This window comes from Malurus melanocephalus, unplaced genomic scaffold, assembly GCF_030028575.1.
Source record: "Malurus melanocephalus ecotype Western Australia unplaced genomic scaffold, MMel_1.1 scaffold_105, whole genome shotgun sequence".
In the NCBI taxonomy this organism is placed as follows: domain Eukaryota; kingdom Metazoa; phylum Chordata; class Aves; order Passeriformes; family Maluridae; genus Malurus; species Malurus melanocephalus.
Genome location: NW_026623337.1, coordinates 982,998 through 1,007,802, shown reverse-complemented (window position 1 = coordinate 1,007,802; position 24,805 = coordinate 982,998). Strand labels below are relative to the sequence as shown.

At 39.9% G+C, this 24,805-nt stretch overlaps 1 protein-coding gene across 4 annotated transcripts in view; it reads right to left on the bottom strand.

Moving 5' to 3' along the window:
• Positions 1 to 3,115: 3,115 nt before the first annotated feature.
• DCLK2 (doublecortin like kinase 2) overlaps positions 3,116 to 24,805 on the bottom strand; it is a 77,521-nt gene continuing 55,831 nt past the window's right edge. For 2 of the 4 annotated variants that reach the window (XR_008965551.1, XR_008965552.1), the window contains 11 exons: positions 24,388 to 24,496; positions 20,852 to 20,909; positions 17,593 to 17,712; positions 15,734 to 15,880; positions 13,411 to 13,544; positions 12,065 to 12,142; positions 10,441 to 10,537; positions 8,915 to 8,995; positions 8,100 to 8,216; positions 7,228 to 7,310; positions 4,448 to 4,501 (listed from right to left, as the gene is read on the bottom strand). Coding sequence is in view for 2 of the 4 variants with exons in the window: in XM_057369182.1 (XP_057225165.1) it covers positions 4,289 to 4,501; positions 8,100 to 8,216; positions 8,915 to 8,995; positions 10,441 to 10,537; positions 12,065 to 12,142; positions 13,411 to 13,544; positions 15,734 to 15,880; positions 17,593 to 17,712; positions 20,852 to 20,909; positions 24,388 to 24,496 (1,154 nt within the window). In the remaining 2 variants the exon portion in view is untranslated. Of the gene's footprint in view, positions 4,502 to 7,227; positions 7,311 to 8,099; positions 8,217 to 8,914; positions 8,996 to 10,440; positions 10,538 to 12,064; positions 12,143 to 13,410; positions 13,545 to 15,733; positions 15,881 to 17,592; positions 17,713 to 20,851; positions 20,910 to 24,387; positions 24,497 to 24,805 lie in introns of all 4 variants that reach the window. The other 2 variants (XM_057369182.1, XM_057369183.1) reach the window with 2 other exon arrangements.

Sequence of the window (24,805 nt, the reverse complement as noted above, 5' to 3'; positions counted from 1 at the left end):
GGTGCTTTCCCAAACTGGAAGCACAGCTGTTCCTGTGTGTGCTGTCCTGAGGTGCATGGGGCCGGTGTGATGCATCAAGCATCCTTCCCAAACATCCTTGGGAGGCAGCAACTGCTGCAGTGTGGTGTTCTGCCACTGGAGTGCCACAGCCCTTCTGTGGAAAAGGACATCTTCACCTTCTTCTCCATRAGCATGCCTGCAAAGAGACTCCCCCTTCTGGACTGCTCTGGTGAGTAGGACATCCCCTCCTTCCACGGGTAAACCCAAATACCTGGAACCCTGGGGTGTGCTTTGGTTGTGATGCTGTATTGTGTGGGAATAGACAAAAAGAGGTTCCCAAAACGTGGTACTTGCTGTTTTCTAAATGGACAAAGTTTGAGATTTTTTTTTTCTTTGAGTTTTTCTAGTATTTTTCTTCCTGCTGGTTGAGCTGTGAGCTGCAAAATGTTCTAGGCACAGTTCAGTCTCCTCATGTGATGGGCCTTTGGTGCATTCAGCCACAGCAATATCCAATAACAGAGATGACTTTGTACATTGCTCTCCCAGTTTGCTTTTTGCTTTGCTTATCTTGTGGGCAAGGGATGCTTCTTCTGTATGTGCAAAACCCAAAATCTGACCATTTCAAACAACACAAGTAGTGTGATTTAAGCAGCATTTAAACATTCAGCATTTAAGTGCTCTAGACTTGGTTATTTTCTGTTAATTGGCAATTCTCTCCTATTATTTTTGTGAGAAGAGAACAGTCATTGGTACTTCTTCTTGTGCAACCTGCACCTTGCACAACTCACATTCTTGGCCTCCTGTTTCCAAAGGAAACAAAGGCACTTAAAATTCGGATTCCCTCTGAAAAAAATAAATAAATCAAGGACAGAAGCAACAGCTTCCTAGTGGGTTATTACATGGCTGCTTGCTTCTACCAGTCCCTGCCCTGCTATTTCTTTTTTCATAATGCTAAAGTAATTTAAAAAGAAAAYAAAAATCCTGCTAGAGAGGATTCCCCTGACAGAAAAGCTCAACTAAATACCAATTTCTGTGCATTGTACATTGAAGCTGATTGCAGTAGGAGGGTTGGATTTGTTTGCCTTTTTTTTAATTTTAAAAACATCAGTTTAACTTAACAAGAATTTTGGGAGCTTGCTAGTTTTTTGTGCATTTCTGCTGTTTTCTGATTGCTGTTTAGATGTGGCTTTAAAGAAAGAATGAGTAAATGCAAAATATAATTTTCCATGTAAACACTTTTTAAAACCAAAGATGTTTGATAAATACATATATTTTATATCAAAGTGAAGATGGAATCAGTGAATTTACACTATCAGTTGTAAGTAGGCCAGTGACTACTGGGAGGAAGAAAGATGTGGAAACTGTTGCTGAGCAGGAATGGTTTTTTATTAATTATTAAATGAGATTTACTGACCTGTGTAAATATTCTTAACAATTAACTGCTAAGAATGAGCCAATACTTAATGAAAATAACATCATCATAAAACATCATCTTCATAATGTATTTTGACAATTATTTTAATTATTATTTGATGTTCTAGAAGGGGGAGAATTGACTATAAGGGTAAATATTGAAGGGAATTCCAGTGAACATAGTGTTGTGGTGATTTACAGCAGGAGAGGATTCAGTCCTGGGACTTCAAATCCAGAACTGCAGGAATGGCTGCTTTGGGCTTTTGAGAACAAGTACCGACTTCAAAGGATCTAAAAAGACCTAGGATATTTTAAAACACTTTTTTTAATARTTATTTTTTTTAAATGTAGGCATGGTAGCGGCAGTGCTGTCACTGTGGAGTGTTTGTAACAATCCTCTTTGACAATCGTTGAAGTTGTTTACAATTTCTGTAATAGTTTCTTTCCCTTTACGACAGGAAAGAAATTGTGAACCAGATCTATTTTTGCCTTCTTCCAGCAGCATCTCATGGCTATACAAGAGAAGRACTAAATGAAATTGCAGCAGGTAAGAAACTAAATGTGATACTTGTGAGCCTTCATCAGGTGTTTTAGTGTTAACCAACATGTCTTTATTTTACTTTTATGTTAAAGTGTGATACCTCCTGCACCTATGCACAGACTGAACGTGTGTCTGTTTTAAGGCATGGAGTAGTGCTATAATTTTGCGAAGGTCACATGAAGAGTTGAGGATTTTCCCAGCTATCCTATGTTTTTTTCTCATTGTTGGCCATAGGATCATCATTTCCAGCTGTCTGCACTGTTCTAAAATAGGCATTTTGGCACCTGCATCTGCTCTGTCTTGTCTAAGTATGTTTAGATGTTGATCAGTTATGAACTTAGGGACATGAATTCAGGGTGTTAGTCTTTACTTTCTTCTTCCATGAGGCAAGGTAATAGTTTAGAACTTGCAGTTGTTGACCAGGCAAATGATCCTTTCTGTTGTAGACACAAAATTATATTTGTGCAAGACAACTTGTTGGAAATCCCTGCMAACCCGTGGCAGTTTTTTTCTTCATAGCTGAATCCATCCTCTTAGAAAAAACAGAACTTAGCCCAACACTCATCACTCTCWTGATGCTCCCTCTCTGCTGATCTCTTTTGGAGGCTCCCTGTCCTTGCTGCTGTGGTGCCTGGTTAGCCCACTCAATTTGAAATACCATGTCCTTTCTTCAGCTTAGTCTGAGTCCAAAAATCACCAACCACACAGACAGCCAGCTGCAGACTCTCACCAGTCTCCCTTCTGAGTAATTATTTTACACAAAGGCTATTCCCATACTCTTGAAGTATATTGAACTTAATCCAGGGAGCCCACAACAAAGTTGACTAACAAGGATTGGTTGTAGCCCAACCTTTTTATCATAGTTCAAGACATGTCATGTTTTCGTACCTTTAATACCTTTTATTTTTGCCAAGATGTTGCACGTCTTTCAGCCACTAAGTTATCAGTTGGCACTYGCTGATCTTTAAATGCCTCTTCAAAAGGTAAACCAATCATGTTTAATCATGTCTTTCATAGGAATCAATGAACTTAAATGGTTGTGGGAATCCCTTAAATTAATTTTATTCAATTGTTTTTTAGGCATCTGATTGTTCACTCTCTCCAGAGGGAATAAGACAGCAGTTTCACTGACAATATAACTGAGCTCCCAAAGAAATGAATGACTTTCTGAATGTTTTGGTTTTTTTTTAATGAAGAAAGTTTATTGCAGGTCTTGTTTTACAATTCTAGTAGAAAGTATAGCTAAGAGAAAAAAATGAGCTATGACCAATTCATAAGAACGAGCAAAGGAAAAGGATTAAGCTGAATACATACTCTATTGAACTAAGCATYATGGTAAAGATAAAACCTCGTCTATTTTGTGACTGCAGATTAAGGAGAGCTGCTTCCCAATCCTGGTTTCCAGTGCCTGCACCAGGTGAATAGGGGGGATAGCACTGACAAACCTCTGATGGCTATTGATGGCAGCTCCTCTATCAGTTTGTCCTAGATTCAGGAGCTGCTCAGTTCATCATAGCTTAGGTAACATGCAGCAGGCTTTCCCTTCACAGGCCCAAAGTMATTTTATTTTATCTAACAGGTAGTCTGACCCTGGAGAAAGGTGTGGWTGGGACACTTGTGGTTGGGATAGAAAATGGCTAAAGCAAAAAGGCTTCCTTCACTCCAGTCTTTGTAACAAATAAATGCCCACTGCTCATGTTTACATCCCAAGTTACTTTATTTAAATTCATATTATCTAAACACTACCCTGCCTGCAAATCAGATAACAAACTTGATGGAAAACAACCATCCTTCCCTCTCTATCKCCAAATGTTTGTCTCATGATATTTTACAGTTAGTCCACTAAAAAATACTTCATGAAAATTTGCCTCTTCAAGTTTACTAGAAACTTGGCTAAAAATAGAGGCATTGGAATAGAAGGCAAATATAAGTTTTCTTCCCTTGTCCGCCTCTCCCACTTTTCTGAGAATTCCCATCRGAAGAACAGAACGGGGCCTGCTGGTGGAGGTGAGGCCAGGTAACTGTTCCTCATCTCACTGMTCATATAAAAATATGGTTAGCTACACCATAAGTTAGTCTATTTAGAGCCCAAGGCTGTGTTGAAATGGAGTTAATTATTAACACAGAGAACTTAAAAAAACCACCTAACATTGCCAGAGTCTTTCCCCCACTGCTGTTCTCAAGATGTGGTTTGCTCACCCACTGCGAGAGAAGGGGTCAGACCCGGCTGGGGCTTGCCACGAGAGGTGCACACAAACTGAAAACAGTCATGGGAAATGAAGAAAATGGTGGCCAGAGTGTGGGGAGCTTCAGTTGGATTTGTTTTCCCCAGTCCTACGCACCAGGCTGATCCCCAGCAAGCTCAGGAGGAGGCAGCGTGGGGGACCGGAGTGGCTCAGGAGCAGCAGGGAAGAGGGGCTCGGACCCAGCCCCACGAGGATCAGCAGCTGCAGCAGCAATTGCAGAGATTTTCTCCATTCCAGCTCTACCAGAGTCCTGACAGCGCTTGCTGCAGAAAATCTGACTCTCTTTATCTAGAGCTGTGTTCTACAAACAAACAAAAAAAAAAAACAAATGCAAGGCAAAACATGAAACAGCACTTAAATACAGCCCTGTCTTAACTTAAGGGTTAAAACAATCTACGAGACATGAAGTGCATGCATTAGAGCCAGGAAAAAAAAAGGAGAAATAACATTAGAAATCCTTTATATAATTGATGGTAGCATTTTGTGGTGCTGACTTTAGAAAATGTAAAGAAACCTTATCTTCCAGRTGTATGCTTGCCATGAGGTTGCAGGTTTAAAATTTTTGTCTTGCAAGTCTGATGTGGAAAAAAAGGTCTCCTGTGAGAGAAGGAACTTGTCATAGTAACTATTAGCAACATTTATGTACCTGTGTTTTTGCAGGCACAAGGAATCAGATAATGCTTACTGAGAACTCAGTAAGAAACTCAGTTTCCTGTAACAAACCACAGATACAGAAGGGCAGCCACTGGTGAAGGGGAGAGATGGAAACCTAAACATTTTTTGTATTCAAGAAAAGGGCCTGCTTTTCTACTTTGTGTTGAGAATAGGCAAATGACCTTTGATGGTGGCAAAAATGCTCAATTTCTGAATTCTATACTTAAAAATGAGTTTGCTGGGGAAGGGAGTAACAGGTTGGAATGGAAACTGAGAATTCCATAGTGCAGTAGGTGGATTATCTGGAGTGTGAGGTACAGCTGCTGAAAACAACAATTTCCATAGCCTCTAAAGGATATGTGCTAATTGTAAAGGTCAGATGCTCTGCCCTTTCCTTAGCAATTCTCTTTTTTGATTTGGCTTGCTTTACTAATGTGAAAATTTCTGTGGTTTTAGTTGGGTTTGACATTAAAATGCAAAAGTGCATTATTCGCAAAAGTAACACTGCAATAATTTTCTGACACAAGTTAAATTTGCCATGAATAATTTTTTTTCTCCAGATGTGTTCTATTGCATCAAAGTCATCCAGGACAGCAGAAATAAGGTACTTCTTGCCCTCTTTTTTGTTGTTCTGGTTTTTTTGTTGGTTTTTTTAACTCAAGTTACATTGCTAGCCTATGTGCATAGAAGTACAAGGAGAAAATTCCATAGTCCACAACATAGTCCACAACTCTGCTACTGACAATCAACTCTGGAAAGGGAGCATGCAAGGAAAGGAGCAGCTGAACTGGGTCTGGGCTTTTGAGATTAGTGATGGTCTGAAGGAGTTTTGTCATTATCAAGACACCATTGCATTTCATTTTTTCCATTGCTGGAAAAAGAGTTGTAAATACAGGGGTTTCTGCTATTTCAGTGGCAGGTAAAAATATTTAAAAGGGGAAGGACATGCTTTCAGTTCATGCTGGCAATGATTTTCTCCTGTGCTGTCCTCATAGCAGATTCTGCTAATTGTCACCTTGCAATATGTTCCTATGTAATGATGTTTATGGTTCCTTTGTTTAATTTTACTGTTGCTGAGCAAGAATGATTTTTTTATTAATTTAGGACTGATTATCTCYTGACTAGTTCTTTGATACCATAAAGGAAATGACAATTGAAATTTTTATTTTAAATAGAAACAATGTTTAGTTCAGTGGTTTTGGTCTTTGTTTCTGTCTTCAAAGGGTTCTCATCTTTTCCTAGCTGTTTTTAGATACAGTAAGATATATACATGCACAAAATTACTGCCAGGAGAAGAGACTAAGATGTATCTGAGGAAGTAAAAAGTTACTAGAGTGGTGTTTGCTTTGCATAATTCAGATGTGCATCACTCAAGGCAGGAYACTTCTTCCCTAAATGTTTAAAATATATTCCTTTGCTGGTTAAGTGTGGCTGTACAGCTTTTTCCACTTCAGACTGGCTCAGTTATTTCTCCTTTCTTGTTACAAATGGAGACCATGTATTTTTGGTGCAGCAGAACAAAGCATCGCAGTTAGTACGTACCATTGCCTTGGACCTACTCAGAGGAAAGCAATGCAGGCATTGGGAAAGGAGGAAAAAGGAAGGAAGCAAGGGACAGAAACTAGACTTACTTTAAGCAGAACTAACACAATTGCAACAAATTTAGATTTACAGAACATTTTTAAATCGACCAAAAAAAAATCAGTAATGAATTAAGAGCAACATGCTTTTTGGGGGCAGCAGGAGCCCCCTGTGCAAGGACACTGAACTGGGAATGTGCAGTTTTACTTATCTGCCACAGGATGGTATTATCTGCAGGGGCCAGGTGACAGTGTTGGAATGAGGTGATGCTAAAGGGGCTCCATTAAATGTGCAGGTGGACTGAGATAGCAATGAGCTGCCATACACGAGAATCACACAGTGTGCTCGTCTGAAGCTGAATGTTGGGAAGCAATGAGTGCTGGAGCAAGTGAAGAACTTCTGAACACAAAGGTAACTCARTTTCAATGCTCAAGATAAACCAGGGCAAGAATAACAAATTGGGGGCTTAACCCTCATTAGATCAGTGTTTTGAGCTAGGTTTTGCTTTTCCTTTCAGCGTTAACTGGGAGCTGCATTCAGCAATAAATAATTATGCGTTTACATCCTTCCATACCTGTTAGAAGGAAATAAAGCAGGAAAAGGTAAAATGAGGTGAACTTTCCTGGCTGAAGGAGTGTCAGTAGCTAACAGAATCAGAAAAAAACCCACACCAATAAGAAGCCAGAAGCTATGCTGTGTCAGATCTGAGACAGGCTTAAGTGGCATGCAAGTTGGAGAGGGGCTGAGAGTTAGAATTAAAATTGCTCTTATTACATAGAGTGCATTTTATACCAGTTTYCAGCTTCAGGCTTATCCATAGTCTCAACAGTATAAAGAATGAAGCTCTGAAGTCCCTCTCAAACTGTCAAGTCAAACTGTCAAATGAAATGTAGACAAGAGCATGAACCTGAAATCCATTATCTGACTTATTTTTATGTTATCACTTTTCCTACATTTAAGTTGTTTGCCTATTTAATTCAAATAAATATATTTGCAAAAAACATAGATGTATGTAGAAACATTTTATTTAAATTTACTGGCTCTCAGATGATTAAAACAATTCTTTGTTAATTTAAGTGGSCTGGGCTTTGAGAGTAATGCTGCTGGGAAGGTGAGGGTGGAAGTCACTGTTACAGTACCATGGATGGTTTTATTTTTATGTTAGTAACTGAAGATACGGTTTGTGTGCAGTGTCCATCCTTGCAGCAGACAAGGATGGCCACAGTAAGATCAGATAGAAAGTGTCTGGGGTGGAGCCTGGTTTCCTGGGATGTGTGGTATTGGACAACGCTATGCTCAAGATCAAGCAACACAGAGGAAGAACCTACTCAACTAACTAGGTGGGCAGTATGACTAAAAAAAAAAATCACAATTTTTATAATGAAAGATTTCAAATTGTTTATAAACTTCATTTTAACATACACCTACTCAGTGTTCACCTGTTTCTGTTTGAAATCTTGTCTTTCCCTCTTAGGTAGCACACTGTGATAGACTTGGTTGCTCTCAAGCAATGAGACAATCCACATTATACATCAATAAAGACTGGAATTAGAGACTATTCTAGTTTTGGGTTTGCTATTCTTGCACCACACATGCTCATAGAGCACTGTTAGRAAAATATGCAAAGTGTATTATCAATGTATAAAAATGTTCATTTTTCTTACCATGATGACAGAAACCCCAGCAGATGTGTTATTTTGCTTGGGTAGGGTGTTATTAAAGTGCTGCTTCAGTTTACCTGTTACTTCAGCTTGCATATTATTCTCCTGGGAAGCATCATCCTGTAAAAGAATGAACACAATTTTCAAGTTAGGGAAAAAAACGAAAAAGTTTTCTGTTATCCTCAGGTACTTTCTGCTTTTTAATGCTTAGTAAATATTCAGACAGGCAATCCAAAAGTGAACACACTTTTTGAGAGATATTCCAGASGAAAGGAACCAAGCAATCACTCACTGTTTTATGAACAAATTTCTATTTCTTAAAATTACATGAGACACTTCCAGTGCATTAATTTGTCCCACAATTATAAGCTGCAGGTTTGATTCAATCTAGTTAAGAATAACATGCTTGAAATAATGTTAAAAATAAAAAGCATATCTATCACTTGGATTTCTTTCAAATCACTTTAAATGGCCCAAATCTGGAGATGTTATAAAGTACCATAAATATGTTTGAACGAAGCTGTTATGWCACACTTGTTAATAGTGTCAGGGAGCTCCAGAGATCACACTCAGTGCCTCTTTTAGAACATGTGTGAACCAAGTGCTTATTAATAATTAATTGATTTCAAAACAATAAGCAATGCTCTTTGGTGCTCCCCTTTGCTGCTGCCTGAGAAGTTGAAGGAGCTGGTATCAGCCTATGTTAAATTAGGTGTTGTATTTGCTAATTGTACTTCTGCTTCTGCACACTACACTTTAAAGGTTAGATTTACAGGTTTARTGTCAAATTAGAGACAAGAGAGATGTGATTTACTCACTGACACCCAGGGATGGCTTAGGATCTGTGCTGCTGTGTACCGGGCCTCAGCATTCACATGGAGCATCAGGCTGATTAACTCCTGCATTAAAAAAGAAAAAATAGGAGGGTCTGAAGAGAGTCAGGAAGGATATTATAACTGAAAATACTGTTGCACCAAGTTCTTCTTCAGTGCAATCTTTTGGATACCTGGGTGGAAAAAAAAAGCCTCATTGATACCAGAAGCAGTGAGAGCAGTGTGACTTTAGTGGAACAAAAAATTTGTCCTTTAGGATGAAGATGCTGCCAGGCAGAATCTTTCAGATCAACTTCCTCATTGTACTCATGTTTCGCTGAGTCTTTTGATACCAAATGGAAGATAAATGTTAAAAGCATCAGCTCTAATGTTCCAATTTATTCTCTATATATTCATGCTGATGACCAGAACAAAAACAGACCTGGAAGAGATGACATCCTTTTGGGGCAGGGCACATGCACACAGTAACATTACATTAAAAACAAATCAGAGACAAGAATCTGCATCTGCAAGTCAAGAAACTGATGCAATTATATGAAAACTGTTCTCTGTTGCTCCAGAAGAAAAAAAAGACATTTAAATGAACAAAAAAAAAAAAATCTTTTACAGCCTCCAAATTATCAACCTTCTTATCAGGAGTATTTCAAGGGGACCGACCACTGCTTCAGTTTTGGGAAATGGCTTCTTCAAGCAGATAATAACAACACACCTAACTGAGAGGTTTCCCAACCAGCCAAGTTACTTGGTGGAAGTCTGAAGTGAGAGATCCCTGTGAATACCAAGATTAAGGGCCTTGTTTGTTCAGAATGCATGTCTGGAAATGTGTGAGGTGACTGGAGCTTGGGAAATGCTGCTAAATGGATAAACACCCATTGGGAAATGCAGAAAAATGCAGAAAAAATTCAACTTCTCATTGGTTGGATAAAAAACAATCTCCACTTGCTAGTGAGTACTCAGATATTATTCAGAGCACTTTAGTGAATTCACATGAGAAGTGGGGTTTACAAGGGGGAACTTAGTCCTCCAGACACAATAATTTTAAACAAAACTGCAATGACAACACAAGAACTGCTAGCAATGGCAATTARCAATGGCTGCACCTCTTGAAAAGCTCTAATAAATGGCTCAAGTAAAACAGGAAGGAATGCCAAGTGCATCCAGTCCACAGAGCAATAACTTTTCTTTTTTAAAGAGTGACAGGAGGGAAAAATTCAGAGACACATTTATATTACAGCTGAGCCTGCTGTAAAGCACACGAGGAAGTGAACTGGGAATCATGTGATGTTCCCTGAATGCAGCTGGCATCTTGCTACCCCTCCTCAGACAGGGCATGACAGCCTGAAACACCTGAGCTTTCATCCAGCACTGTTCAGCTAAACAGCTAAAAAAGCACAGCAGCTGGGGCAGTGGGGAAGAGGCTGCTCTGAACCTTCCAGGCTGCCTTCCCAGCTGAGCAGCCTTTTCAGGGGCTTGTCAGAAAWGCTCTTTCAGGTTGGAAAAAATGCCAGTACCTTTGCTGAATCAGTGATGTTATCCCAGTAGGGAGAGGGAAATTCCAGCTTCCCGACAAGTATCTGATCAAAGAGGTCTTCCTGAAGGTTGTTTTCACTGTAAAACAGCAGTAACAGAAAAAAAAAGGCAATTTGTCATATGAATTTTGATTTGGGGRTGGAACAGAAATTGTGTTAATAACCACTAGAAATGCACAATTTGTAAGTTTATACAGTGACAGCTCTTCTGAGCTGTTTGCCATAGTTACTGTGTCAGAAGTGATGACAACAGAAAAGCCAGTTTATTGAGGTAACTTCCACTGGAATAGGGACTGCATCGTTAGCACTCAGGAACAGGAAGGAGGGATTGAAAAGTCAGTCACTTGCCATCCCAGTTCTAAAGGATCTGCTACAGAAAACATATGGTAGGGGGAAGGAGTGTAGTGAAATGAGCCTCATCTTTGAAACTATCAAAACAGAAGAATTTTCAAAATCCAAGGAAGAGATATGGCAAACTCATGATACATTCAATTTAGCGAATACTGGCAGGCTACTGRTAATGAAAATATAAGCACTTTTGCATCCAAAACCTGGTATCATGAATATTCAGAGATCAAAGGGAATGGGACTTTTGTTTTTCAACTTCTTTCTTGGCCATAGCCACAGTGAACATCCACTTTCTGTAAAGAACAATTTCGTTCTTGAGTTGGTTGGTTTTGCAGTAAATTTTAACTGCAATTATGATGTGGTTCTAGCAGCACAATGTGGACATTCTCTGTGCCCTACCCTCAAACCTTAAGCAAAGAATAACAAAGAATACAACATTTTCTTGTACAATGTATCTTTTAAGACAYGTTTTCAGCTTTAAACATGAACTAACAACATGAAAAACTCAAATACCTGAACTATTCTTTTTCTAGCAACAATAATTGTTTATGTTGTATCCTTTGTAAAATATGTTTGTTAAGTCTGGTGATTTAGTTAGAACCTAGGTAAAACTTTTTAAGTGTTTTGCTGTACAAATAAACAAACAGGGATTGCATTAATAATTTACATATTAAGAGGAGAATTCCCTATTAAAAAGTGCCAATACCTTCTCATTCTCTGGCAAAAAGAAAGCCCATTTGATTTTTCCATAGAGCCCATGCATACTGTGACACCGCTTACCAAAACTGACGTTTGCAAACGCCACCGCTCATTTGACACTTACCAAAGGGACAAACAAGGTTACAAAGGGCAGGATAAGCACATTTTCCCCCTGCCCTGGTTTCCCAGCCTTTCCCCCTCTCCGGGAGCTGCCTCATCCCAACTGCAGCGCCAGAGGGCAGCCGGCATCCATGGATCTGGGATGCGCTTGGAGACAAAAGGAAAAGCGGCTCTGCCCTCGCACCCCCCCGCAGCACTAAAACAGCTGCCCCCTAGGCAAATAAATACATAACATTGATCCCAAAACCCAAAATGAGGGACAAGGGAAAACCGCTAACAGAAATGAGCAAAAACGTGAGGAAAATGTGTCAATAAATGTGTCAATCCAACCCACGTTTTTTCTTCCCCTAAGGTTGACTTCTTCAGGGAGAAAGGTCAGACTTGCTCTGAAAGAATTGATTGGTTTTGCTGGTTTTCCCTTTGACATGGGAACACTCACCTGCGAAAAGGTGGGAATCCACATAACAGGATGTACGTGATCACACCTGCAGCCCAAATATCCACCTTTAAGCCGTATCTGAGGAAACAAAGCTGTGTTACTTGTGTGGAATTTACAAAAAAAAAAGTCATTCCAATCAAAGATAAATGGGAACTGACAGGATTATGTGAGAATCTGTGCTAATTTACTTGCTGCTGATGTGGCAATGTATTTCGTACCTAAGCATCCTTTTCTTCACACCTTTCCAATCTTTAGGAAACCATGATTCTTTGATTTTTCTTTTTTTTTTTTTTTCTTCTCTTTTACCATAAGCCTCAAGGCTCTCCAGGGTGTTCTGAATATACTGAAATCCAAGTCAGTGTCAAGGTTTCCCAGTCCAGAATCACTAATGATGAAAGACAAGGATGTGCCTCCTCGGTTCCCCCAGTGCAGTAACTATTGCCGAGGTTATCGTGTGTTGCTAAGCAACAAGACACACCAATTCTCCAGCCTCTCCTGTGAGCAGCACAGGGAAAAAGAACTGCACTTTCCTTTCAAAGCACAGAAATTAAAACACTGCAGGTCAAAAAGAGGTCCTTTCCCCTATTCAGTAGATTCAGTTTGTCAAAATCTCCCCCACGCAGACGAGGTGCTCTCTGACACTGGAGCTCRCTGCAGCTGTGAAATGTTTCTCAATGCCACAAATGCACTGAGCAGGGAGTGAGGCAGCACAACAAAACCCCCCTCCATCAGGAAGGCCAAGTTCAGAGTGGTCACAGCTATGGCAGGAGCCAGCTAGAGCACAGAATGGAGCTCAAATAGGTCTAAAAGGAGAGAGGACTTGTGAAATTCTACCATTTTACAGAATTTTCTTTGTATTTATGCAATGTTCCATTAAATACAGAATAAGGGGGCTGTTCAGTTATTATCCAACAGGATGTGTCACCCAAACAAAGTCACTTGAATCAACATGATCTCCTTAGAGCTGCCCTGAAAACAGGTGACCTCTGGAGGCTCTTCCAATACAAATGATTCCATTTCCAATGCAAACACTGWGTTTGKYCTGTCTGTTCTTCCCCAAGCAGCTGCCACGGGTGGTACAATGGGCTCTGAATGCTGAGGTGAGGCAGGGAGCACAAACAAATGGACTCCACTGCACCAGAGCTGTTCCTGGGGAGGTGGGAGAGGAGGGAAAGGTGAAATCTGGGAGCAGGGAGAGCAAGAGGCCTCTTGGAGGAACTGGGAATGGTGCCACAGRGGAGGATGGAGGGCCAGCCTGTTGGAACATTCTAGATCTTACATCAGGCAGGAGCTGCCTGCCAAAAATGAGTGTTTGCAAGGCCCGTGTGGCAGCCAGTCATGCTCACCCTGTCTCTGCAATGATTTCGGGAGCCACGTAGGTGGGGGTGCCACAGACAGTGTACAAAGGGCCTTCAACCACAGTCGCCAGTCCAAAGTCTCCAAGCTTCAAAGACTTGGTTCCATCTGAATATTCACACACCTGGAATCAGAGAAATTAGCACAGAATGAGAACATCTGCATTTTTATACCCTCTCTTTTCTTTGGGATGGCATCACCACCACACCAAGAAGATGGGCAAAAAGAGGCAATTTCACAGCCATGTAGGGAAAGAAGGGAAAAATGATATTCCCATTGATTGCAGCTGGAACAAGTGTTCAATGGAGCTGTCTGCCAGCTATGTAGGTCAGACCATGACACAGCCTYCAGCAACTCGAGGGGCAAAAGAAAACCCAGTCCCTGAATGCTGAAAAGTTTTAAATATTTTCAGAAAATATAATATTCTACTTTCATTTGACTGGGACCTAGAGTTTAAAATGGGACTGGCAGCTACAATCAGGTTTGTTTAACATCTTGTTAACTTAGCATAAATCTACTGGGTATTTCATCAGCAAATGTCTTCCCTGGGCTTGGTCTGGGCARGTTTAGTTTAGGTTTCTGTGCAGACCCAACTGCCCCTTACCCATAGTCGAGCACTGAGTTATTTTATTGACAAAAGAAGCTGAATTTCAACAGAAAGAAAACTGCTATACCATAGTGATAACAGGAGTAAATCAAATCAAACCAACACAAAGGAAACATCCCCCTAATAAATTAATCTCMGTTTCATTCTTGAAGTAAAATGTTTATATTAACATGATTTCAAAKGCATCTAGTTTCTAGAATGGAGGACCCCATAATCTCCAGAATGGCTGAATTTATTTGCCTTCCTCAAACAACTGAACACTGCAATACCTTTGTTCRTTCCCCTGTGTAATTCATATCAGTAATGGGAGCACTTGTTCTCCTTTATATAATGCYTTCGTATCAGCTATTACTCTCAGAGTCTGCATTTTTAAAATGCATGACTAGCAAAGGGAATGTAATTCCCATCCAGACAGGCTGGATGACCCTGTGCAAAAAAACCTAACTACTTGCAATTACAGGTAGCAGTTGATGGGAATTATTTGCATTTGCATTCAATACCAGGATGTTATCTCAACATTCTGCTGCTGTCAGTCACAGTAAGATTTGCATCTGTTGAGTAATCTCTTCAGGCTTTCTAGGCAGAAAGGGCATTTGTGCCTATTTATAACTGATTCAATCATTAATGAGAGCTTAAAATTTCTTTGGACTGTCTGAGTTTGGAGATGCTCTAATAATACATGRGCCTTCCACCTTCATTTTCTCTCTCAAGTGCTGTGTTGCTGTGACTAYATTATCCAGGAGAAGCCTCCCCTCCCTTCTTTTTGCTAAACAATCTAATTTATTTGAGGGTTTATTTAAATTGCTAAACACTGTCAGTGGAATTACTTGGGAAAGAATTGACTGTTAATTAGGAAATATTTTCAGCTTGCAGCCCTGTCCTTGTAATAGTTCAAAATCCATTCTGGGATAAGCTGTGACTCCTTCTACGGATGAAACCTCATTAAATAGGACTGACAAAMACTGGAAAAGACTTTAAGAAATGCCTCAAGCAGGGGAGATTATGGCCCACTTTGCACAGTGCATGACACTTAATATCCAATATATAATGCATGAGTGCAACCTCTACATACAACAGGAGAGCATATGCTGATCCCATTCCATAAACAGAGTGGGAAAGATGCCCTCTGTGGGCAGTGGCATAAATAGTTCCCAAAGCAGACTTCATGATAAAAATAACTGTGTTGACAAGAATTATGTCTCTGCTAAGAACTAAAAGCAGTCAGTAGCCTATGGAAGGAATAAACCCATGTACAGGGTTAACTCCCAGCCAGGATACTGATAAACCATCAGGATGATCCCATGATGACAGTGAAAGAAAAAAATCCACCAGCTTCAGTTGGTAGCCATAGGATTGTTCAAAGAAATGGAAGAAATGGCCCTCAGCCCACCTTTCTACCACTTGCAAACTGATAAATAATTAATTGATATAGCTTTAAAATTCATTGTTTTGTAAGACAATACTCTTGCTTATCCAAATGGCTTGCCCAAATCAAAATGTAAATACAGACAGGTGTAAAGACCAGTTTGAGCACAGCTCTTGCATTATGGTGATTGCTGTCTCATGGCAAAAGATTTCCTTCATACATACTTATTCCAAATTAATATGCCTGCTGTTCTCTGCTGTGCTCCTTGACATTTATACACAAGCATTTGCATTAATGAGAACAAAGTAAGAGAAAATCCTCGGAAGCAAATGGGACGTACCAGAAGGTTTTCTGGCTTGATGTCTCTGTGCACAATGTTGAGACCATGAAGGTATTTGAGAGCACTGGCTAAATTGTAGACCATGGCACTCCCATCTCTCTCTGTGTATTTTGTAGATGAAGTGATGGCATCAAATAGGTCTCCTCCCTACATAATGGAAAGGAAAAAGATCACTGCATCAAAAATAATTAAGATGGTATTTCTTTTAAAAAACAAACAAACCGCCTGTAAAATCTTCCTTTACAAAAGACATGCTCAAACTCCTGGTAAACAACAAAAAAGAAAAGTATTTTGCAGAAAGATGACCTTGTCACCAAGATACTAGACTGGGTCTTGGGTCATTACAATCAATTCTTAATTGTGCTCCAGGCTTCTGGAGTCTGAGCTCGGACAAATCACAGATTTTTCTTCTATTGATCTTCCTACCTTTGATCACTCATTTATATTACCTACAGGTACAGGCATACAGCTTCCCTTTTCTTCCTCTTGTCAGTATAATACCTTTAACTTAGTGAAAAATAGCCCCAATTTTGAGTAATGCTTAAAATAAATTAGCCCAATAATAAAAAAAAAAACCCACCATAACTAACAAATATTCAGCCATTGTAATGTACTGCAAATTCAAATTTCTGCACATAYTGCAGAAATACCAAATAACTAAAGCTGAAAAGGACAAACAAGTTGAGCACATTGCAACATAAATGAATCCATTGACTGAGATACATCAAAGTGCAGCTCCTCCAGGTGATTTCTGAATRTGTCAGGCTCTGTTTATGGCTGCCCTATTCCTCTGGGAATACACAACAATGTGTGAGTGAGTTACTGATGCGGCATTTTCAGTCATTGCAACAAATTTCATGTGGGTGTCTCCATGATGGTTTCCCTGGATACATCTGTAGGAGTGATCTGTCTGAGCTGTGGGTGGCATTCCAAGCGTTTCAATACACACCAAAGAGAAGCAGCAATTYGGGAAATGCACGCCAAGATGGTGGTGAATTTAAATATATATATATAAAGAAAATACTGCCTTGAAACCCCMAAAAGCCTATAGTATATAAAAATAACTTGTAGAAAAGAGGAAAGATGAGTAGGCAACAGAAATTATAAATTCAACAACATGCTTTTTTTAGAGGTTTCCCAGTCTGGCAACARTTCTAGAGGGGACTCCTGAATCCAACAGGGCTTCAGTCAGAAATAAAAAGTGCTGCTTCTGCTATATATTATTTGTATGTGATGTGCAGCATTGCTGTGTATGCACAGAACTCAGACAAGAGAATGCATGACTGGAAATTGATGCAACTCGTGTATTAGGCTCACAAGGTGACAGCAAAATGAGTTCTGTGTTTCCTCTGTGCATGCATGAAAGCAGCATCTATTCTCCGCTGAACTGTTTGATATAAGCAAAAGAGGTSAGATCTTTTGAGTTTTGGTTTTCCAGGATGAAAATCACTTGAGTTTAAACTATTTGCCATAACTATTAGGATAAATTCATTACACAGAGCTCATYTTTWAAAAAATCAAATTATTAAAAAATGAGATTAGTGAAACAAATGCAGGTGTTGTGTAAGTAAATGCACTATCACCTCTGCATGTTGTAAGCATGACACAGAAACCACTTTCCATTTCTCTCTACACTGTGCACATTAAGAAATTACCTCAAATCTATGTCAATAGTCAAATTACAGCTGAAGAGAGAATTGATATAATTGATAGAAAGGTGAATTTTTATGACTTAAAAATGCAGATTGATACTGGAATATTATGATTATGTCTCCCAAGATTGTAGCGTCCCTAGATACTGCTCAGATTTCACACCAGCACAGAGAATTCAAAGATCAATAAAGCCCCCTGAGCCTTACCTTGACCAGCTCCATCACCAGGTAGAGCTCTGTGGGGGTGTCCATCTCCTCGATGAGCATGATGATGTTTGGGTGCTTCACTCGGCGCAGGATGGACACTTCATTTTCAATCAGGTGCTCCTGTTCAGAGGAGGACGGAGGTTTATCTGAAACAGGAACTTGCCAATTCACTTTTCCTTTGATCAGCTGATCACTTGGTCAGTGAGCACCCTTTTTGCTGATTAATTTATGCAGCAGAAGGTTGTTTTTGCTGGATTCTTAACTTGTATTTCATCACTGACCACATTTAATTAAAAATTACTGTATTTCACACACATAACAAATGGGGCATCTCCAAAAAAGACCCCAGGACATGACAGCAGTTCAGGAAGTGCAGGTTATAGTCTTATGTGGGTATTATGAGGTGAAATTAAGTTCACAACCTTTCTGCCCCCAAGCTGGATCATTGGAACCTGTCACCCCTCATCAATAGTTAACATGTTCTTGATCCTCTCCAGCCTCCACCTCTCATTTAGTGGAGGTTACACAAGGACAGATTACCTAGGATTTAGTTTACCAAGGACTTTAGTTTTTTAAAAAATTGTGGAATCTATTCAAGAAAAAAAATAATTTGAGTCCTTTGGTTGTGGATTTTGGTTCATTTTATACGTCTSTTCAGATTTACAATCTGCAAAATGTGTTGTAATAGCTCAGTTAAATTGCTGTGACTCCAACAGTTTAACAGCACACAGACTGAGTTTAATTTCCCCTTCCCTGTACTTCTGAGGAAGTAATGGCTTTTGAGAACAAATTAGTTTCAAATGTCTTGTTTTCTACAACATTTTAACACTAGAGAGCAAAAAAAAAAAAATRCATTCCCCCTTCCACATGAAGAACGATTTTAGTTTTTCTTYATAGATATTGCAATTCAGGGATGTYGTATTTAGGTTCTCTGCAAAATCAGCACCAATGCCTGCATCACACACGAGTATCCTTCCACCCTGGCAGGTAACAAATCGTGCCACTGGGCTGGGAACTGCTCCACGTTGGATGCACTGATGAGCCCCATGCACTTCATGCASTTGTGAGCAGAGCACCAGGAGATGTGACCCACTGTGCCTAGGAGTGACTGCAGATCCTACACTGCTTCCCCTGCTTTCTCCAGGGTTATTTATGGATGCATTGTGCTTTTTCCCAAGCTTTCTGTGGCTACATAACTCACAAACCACATGCCACGTGTGCATCTCATTTGGTGAGAGAAMGGGCTAAACAGTCACACCTTTGAAATTCACTTTGAAAGAGCAGCAATTGTCACTCTGAACAAACTTATGTCTGCTCCAAGCAAAGTGCTCTGGAGAAAAAACAAAACAGACAAACAGGAAGCAATTTTGTTAAACACAATGCTGAATCTCATCACCAGACAAATGTGAACAGCCACAGCATACCAAGCCTGAGGGATGGAAACCTGGAAATTCAAAACTAACATTAAGAGTCCAAGCAAAAACTAGAATCTTATTACATCTTTTTCARCTGAGACAACAGGTAAAAAATTTATCACATCCATTAATTATGACTGAAGCACAATGGCTTTACCTGTGCTTTCTTGACTAAATTGTTAACTGCTTTAAATAAAGCTCAGGCATAATCAGTATTTAAAATAATCAATATTGTTTGGAAAGGCTCCAAAATGTTGTTGAGGTACTGCTTAAAAATCTGTCCTGAAAAAAATGCAGACTAATATAGCTATTTTCAACCACCCCACTGTCTTGCTATATTTTGCCATGCAAAAAAGTAGTAATTCCAAAACTCATTATGATATTCTCCTGGAAAGTGCAGTATATGTTTCAATCTACATTAATATGATTTATTTACAGAGTCATTGTTTAATTAAYATTTAAGCCACTTGTGGAAACACATTAGTCAATTGGATTCAAATTTTTGGACATCTGAGATCAACTACTAAGGAGCAGCAAGGAACACTCAAATAAATCATCCATATTTGGGCTGGATGGGTGTTTTTAAGGCAGGGCTGTGGAACTGAGTGAGGAAGGAATAAGCTGTAGCAAAATTTAATTATTTCCTTTGTTGGAATTCTTCCAGAATGGTTCTGCACTATCCCAAGAGGTATAAAAATCTTCTTGGCAGTCTGCAGCTACACAGATCCAGATCCTTTCAGAACAGGCACCTATGGGGTTGCTAATTTTTTAATCTATATTTTAAAGCAAGGGGAATCATAAATAGAAAATTCCTCTAAACTCTACTGTGTAAAATAGATTACCTGTCTCTAGACCATTCCAGTTTATGATAGCTAAGCAGCTGACTCACACAAGTAATAAAAACCATCTAAAGCTGCAAGCTGTACACATCRTCCAAAAATTTTGTTTGCAGTGGAACTCACTGGGTCCCCTTTCCACAGCTGAAGCAATTGCAACATTTTAATCTCAGAAAGGTCATTCTAGCACTTTTCCTGGTGGTTGTACATTTTTATGATTCCTTTCCAAATTTTCTAAATAAACCCAGAGAATAAGAGAGAACATGAAACCCTCATCTCCTAGCATCTAAAAACATGGTTTAAAACCCGCACAGATAAAATGTTTCTGTTTGAGGACCTCTACAAAGTCATCACAGCATCACACAGCTCCTTACCACACAAAAAAAGCCGGCAGTTTTCCTCCCTTTTTAAAAATACCTATACTCAGGACAAAGGAAAAGAAGAGGTCTGACACTTTCAGATATTTGCTTTGATTATATGAGATGCTGTGCTCCTGAGGAGACAATTCTGGACTTTTCTGTTTAAAGTTTGCATTAAAAGAAAGATTTCAGAACACAAGAGATCTTTGTTAATAACAGGAAGATGAAACTACATAAAGAAAGGATTGTGAAAATTACTTTTCAAGTCCATGTTCTGCTTATAAAAGGAGCAAGTTCAGCCACAAAAACAGAAAAATAAGAGACAGAGCAGGATGGGAATTACATAAATAAACATATAGTTGCAAATTTCCTCTCATATTTTAGACATCAAAATCATCCAATATATTTTGGGTGCATAGTAGCATTTTTTTGTCAGTCCAGTAAAATAGGCAACAGCTGGTTGGTTTTTTTCCTCTGTTATTTAGTAGGTTAACACTCACTGCTTTTATTATTTGCTTCTTGGATACCTCATCATCTTGTTCAACAGATAMTCTGAAAATAGTCAGAAAACCCAAACACACCCACCATTTATGACAAACAAGCAGCTGCCTGTGCTGCYTCTGTACACATGCAAATTGTTGTACACTACCTTCCCACAGCACTTGGCCTTGTCTATGATCTTCAGGGCAAACTCCTTTCCTGTGGATCTACACAAGAAAAACACCAGAGCCATTGATTAGAACTGGACAAACAAATTGTGGCATTTTCTGTAAATGTACATCATAAAGCAATGGAGGTTGCTGACAGAAGATTCACAGAGCACATTTGGGTTTGTTTTTTTTTTTTTTTTTTCTTCAGCATCACTTGTGCCTGCTGTTTCCCTGACTACCACAACCCAGCTCCCTTGGTGTATAAATCCCAGGATCCAGCTGCAATTTCTTCTTTGCTACCTGGCACAACTCTGTCACTTCTTTAAGGCATCATGCAAAATTAGCATTCAGCCTCCCACTTTAACTTTGTCCAACTGGTGGGCTTTGATGATAAAATCACACACGTATATGTGTGGAGATTGATTCCCTAGTAGAAAAATCCAATTGGATTCAATAGAGCTATAATCCCATAGYTCATTAGTCTAAAAACCTGTCGAATTTATTAGGTGCTGATTTTGAGCTTTTATATKCCATCCTTTTTTTTTWRTAAGTATTTTGTGGAATTCTACAGCAGTCATCTAAAGTCCCATGGCATTTAACAGGGTGGGTCATATACAGAGTAAAAAAAGGATTACTGTTTTCAGCAAATACTCTCACAGAAAGGAGCTCTTGTTTGCCTTTCATCCCTTTAAGCAATAAAAATCTTTGCTTCTACRGAAGGGGTAAAATGGAAGAAAAAAAAGCAACACAATATAATTTTTTGTTAAACAAAGAAGAAACTATTATTTATATTACTGATGAATTAAAAAATAACATGAAAATGCCATAAGAGCAAGCTGCTGCTATTTTGTGCTGTCTCAGTGCCTACAGTGCATCAGAACACTGCAGGAAAAAAGGGGGTAGATACAAAAGCAAAATCAGGCACGTTTTTAAACTCCCAGGGTGATTTTCACTGTGCTTCTGGCATTGGATACAACTGGTCAAAATCAGCACCTCACAGAAAAAGGAGCTGAACTGACATCCACCATTCCATTTATGCATTATTGAGAGAATGCAGGAGAGAATCCCTGCCCTGCAAGTGCAGCTGTATCTGCGGGGTTGTCATAGTTACCACCTGATCTGGTCTGCAGATAGAAGCCCTTATCAAATGTTATCTGTGCAATGCCACCCCCTCGTGCCACAGACCCTGTGCAAGACCTGCCACAAGCACAGTGTGCAAATCAGCATCACCATTTGCACAAATTGTATCAGGAAGGCTGCAAACAATTGATCAGCAGCACCCMCTCAGCAAACCTTGGGCACTCGAGCTGTGAGGAAGAGGAGTATCAACTCCTCACAAAGCCAACTCAGCCAACAGCTTCAAATCCCTCCAGCAATATCCTCTACCACAGCATGCAAGGAAAAAAGGTGGATAAACCCCACACAATTTGTGTGCTAATATCCCTGCACATTGTACACCAGCTCTGTCTGACAGGTTTGTGGGATTGTTCTGTCGAGCTGCCGGCGCCCATCTGTTGRCTCCTGTCTCCATACAGACACACACAGGCACAAAAGAGACCACGTTATTCTTTTTGTAGCACACACACAGCTGGGAGCTGTGTAATAGGATCCTGGCTCCACAGCTAAGGCTTCTTAGCCTTAACAATACTGTTAGAAATTAAGTATAATTAATAGGAATTAAAAGAGAGGCATTTACGGCTGGCATTYCCTCTTTCATCATCATTATTAGCAACTGTTGTTGTATACTTACTTTACATAAAATTCATTTAATAATGTTTCACTGAAGATTCRATGACATAGAAAACTAGATATTTAAGTTTAATTGTGCCCTTTAAAAATTTTTATCATTGGAGGGTTGGGTTGTTTTCCTGGGCCACTTTCCTCCTCCCAAAAAGCACAGATGACATTCAGTGTTAGCAGCCCTTGTCCCATTTCCAGTGGGATTTAAGTGATTTCCAAAACGCACAGCAGATATTTCTGAAAATAAATGTTATCCTGTGCTTTTAATCTGTTGTCTTTCCTGAAAGCCTCTGGGTGAAGAAAAGGGCAGTGGAAAACACAGGAGATGTTGTGTCAGCAGAGAATGTTTACTGCTGGATCACCTGGTCAGGATTAAAGCACTGATGAGTTCCTCTGTAGACAATTATGAGAAATCACTGCATCATAGCCCTCCTTCTTGTGGGAGATTTCAATTTTTCAAACATTAAATGGCAGAAAACCATCTTGACCGAGCTTGTGGTGCTCAAGAGGCTCTTTGGAAGCAAGGTGGGGCTTTGCAGCAAGATTAGAGAGCTGTGGTTTGTGCATGCAGGGAGAGCTCAGGAAAGGCTAAAGCACCACTGWGCCAGACAACACGGCTTTCTTGGGTGTGCCAAGGGCAAAGGGAGCTCCTGAGAAAACACTGAACTCGCTGGAGACTGTCACCTGACCAACAGAGATTAAGATAAGGCAAAGGCATGGAATGGTTTTGTTTGTTTGCCTCARTCCTCAGTGCTGCTGACAGGAGTTGGGCTGCCCAGCTTCCTGAGCCACAGCACCACRAGGGTGGGAGCTGTGACCTTCCATTTGCTGACACCAAATTTCCAGGGGCATGAGGGAAGACCCAGGCAACTGCAGACCTGTTAGTCTGACCTCGGTTTTGGAATGTTTCATTTCATCTTTATCTTTCTTCCAATTTAAAAAAAAACAGCAGATGAGGATCAAATAATAGAACGTTTCTCCAACATTTATGTTTTTCACAGTCATTTGCCAAATTCTCCCCGTATTTGCGTACAAGYTGGAGCTTCTTCATAATATTTAAGAAACTGATATAACTCTCAGGTTGATGAAGATAGCTGAAGGTGGTTCTAAAAAAAATGCACTGAGAAAGTGACAGTCAAATCCTGTGTTATGTTTGCACTGGCAGTGAAGTGTGACACAAAGCTTGCAGGAAGAGCAGCAGCAGAGGAATCCTGCCTACCCCACAGGGAATTGGGCACCAGGGCATTTCAGGGTCTGGCATGCTGAAGGGCTCRTTTGGAAAGGGTCTGGCTCCTACCACACTACACAGAGAGCCAGCAGCAYGGGCTGAGAGCCAACAACTGCATCCCTTGGAGAGTCCTCCACCCCCAGAGAACGGAAAGCTGTGACAAATTGTGTCAGCAGCAGGTGTTGGGGACACCACAGCAGCACAACTGCTGAGGAAGAAGGGAGGGGTCTCTCAAACTCTGTTTAAGTGCCACATACAATTCCTGTCATCCACAACCATCTGGAGTGTGAGAGACTTTTTGAGGAGCAGTGGGGTTTCCTGAAGAGGCACCATGAGCAGGTGATGCTTCCTTTAGTTTATGGGATGAAAAGCCGTGGCTCTCCGCTGCCCTCATATCCCTTTGCTAGAAGAAAACACAGGAAGCTCTGCAGGGTTTGCTATGCCTATTTTTTCTGAAATGTGGGCATATTTGTGCAGCTGCTCTTTGCTTTCATCTCATTGCATTTGTYTATGAAATGATGTTAATGCACAGGGCTTTATCCAGCACTGAACAGTTCCTTTGCTCACCGTTCCACGCACTCCTTCACAACAGCGAAATTGCCGTCACCAATCACCTTCCCCACTTTGTACTTCTCGAGAATGGTAGATGACCCTGAGTACTTGTTTCCATTCAAGCCTGCAAAAAAAAAGAGAAGCCAATAATGCAAACTGAAGTGTCAGCAGGATGAAATATATCCCCAATGGGCTCCACAGATACAAAACAGTCACAAATGCAAAACAAAACTTAAAAGTAAGCTGTTTTCTTCACTGCAATTCCCTTGGTTTTATCTCAAATTTTAAAAAGAACAAGGTGAACCCAACATTATTTGATCTTTGAACACACAAATAAATCTTGCTAAGTTTTTGTAAAGGCATATTCTAAAAGTASTGAATGGAATTAGAAGCTCTTCATCTCAAATTTTCTGACATCAAGTTACTATTTTGA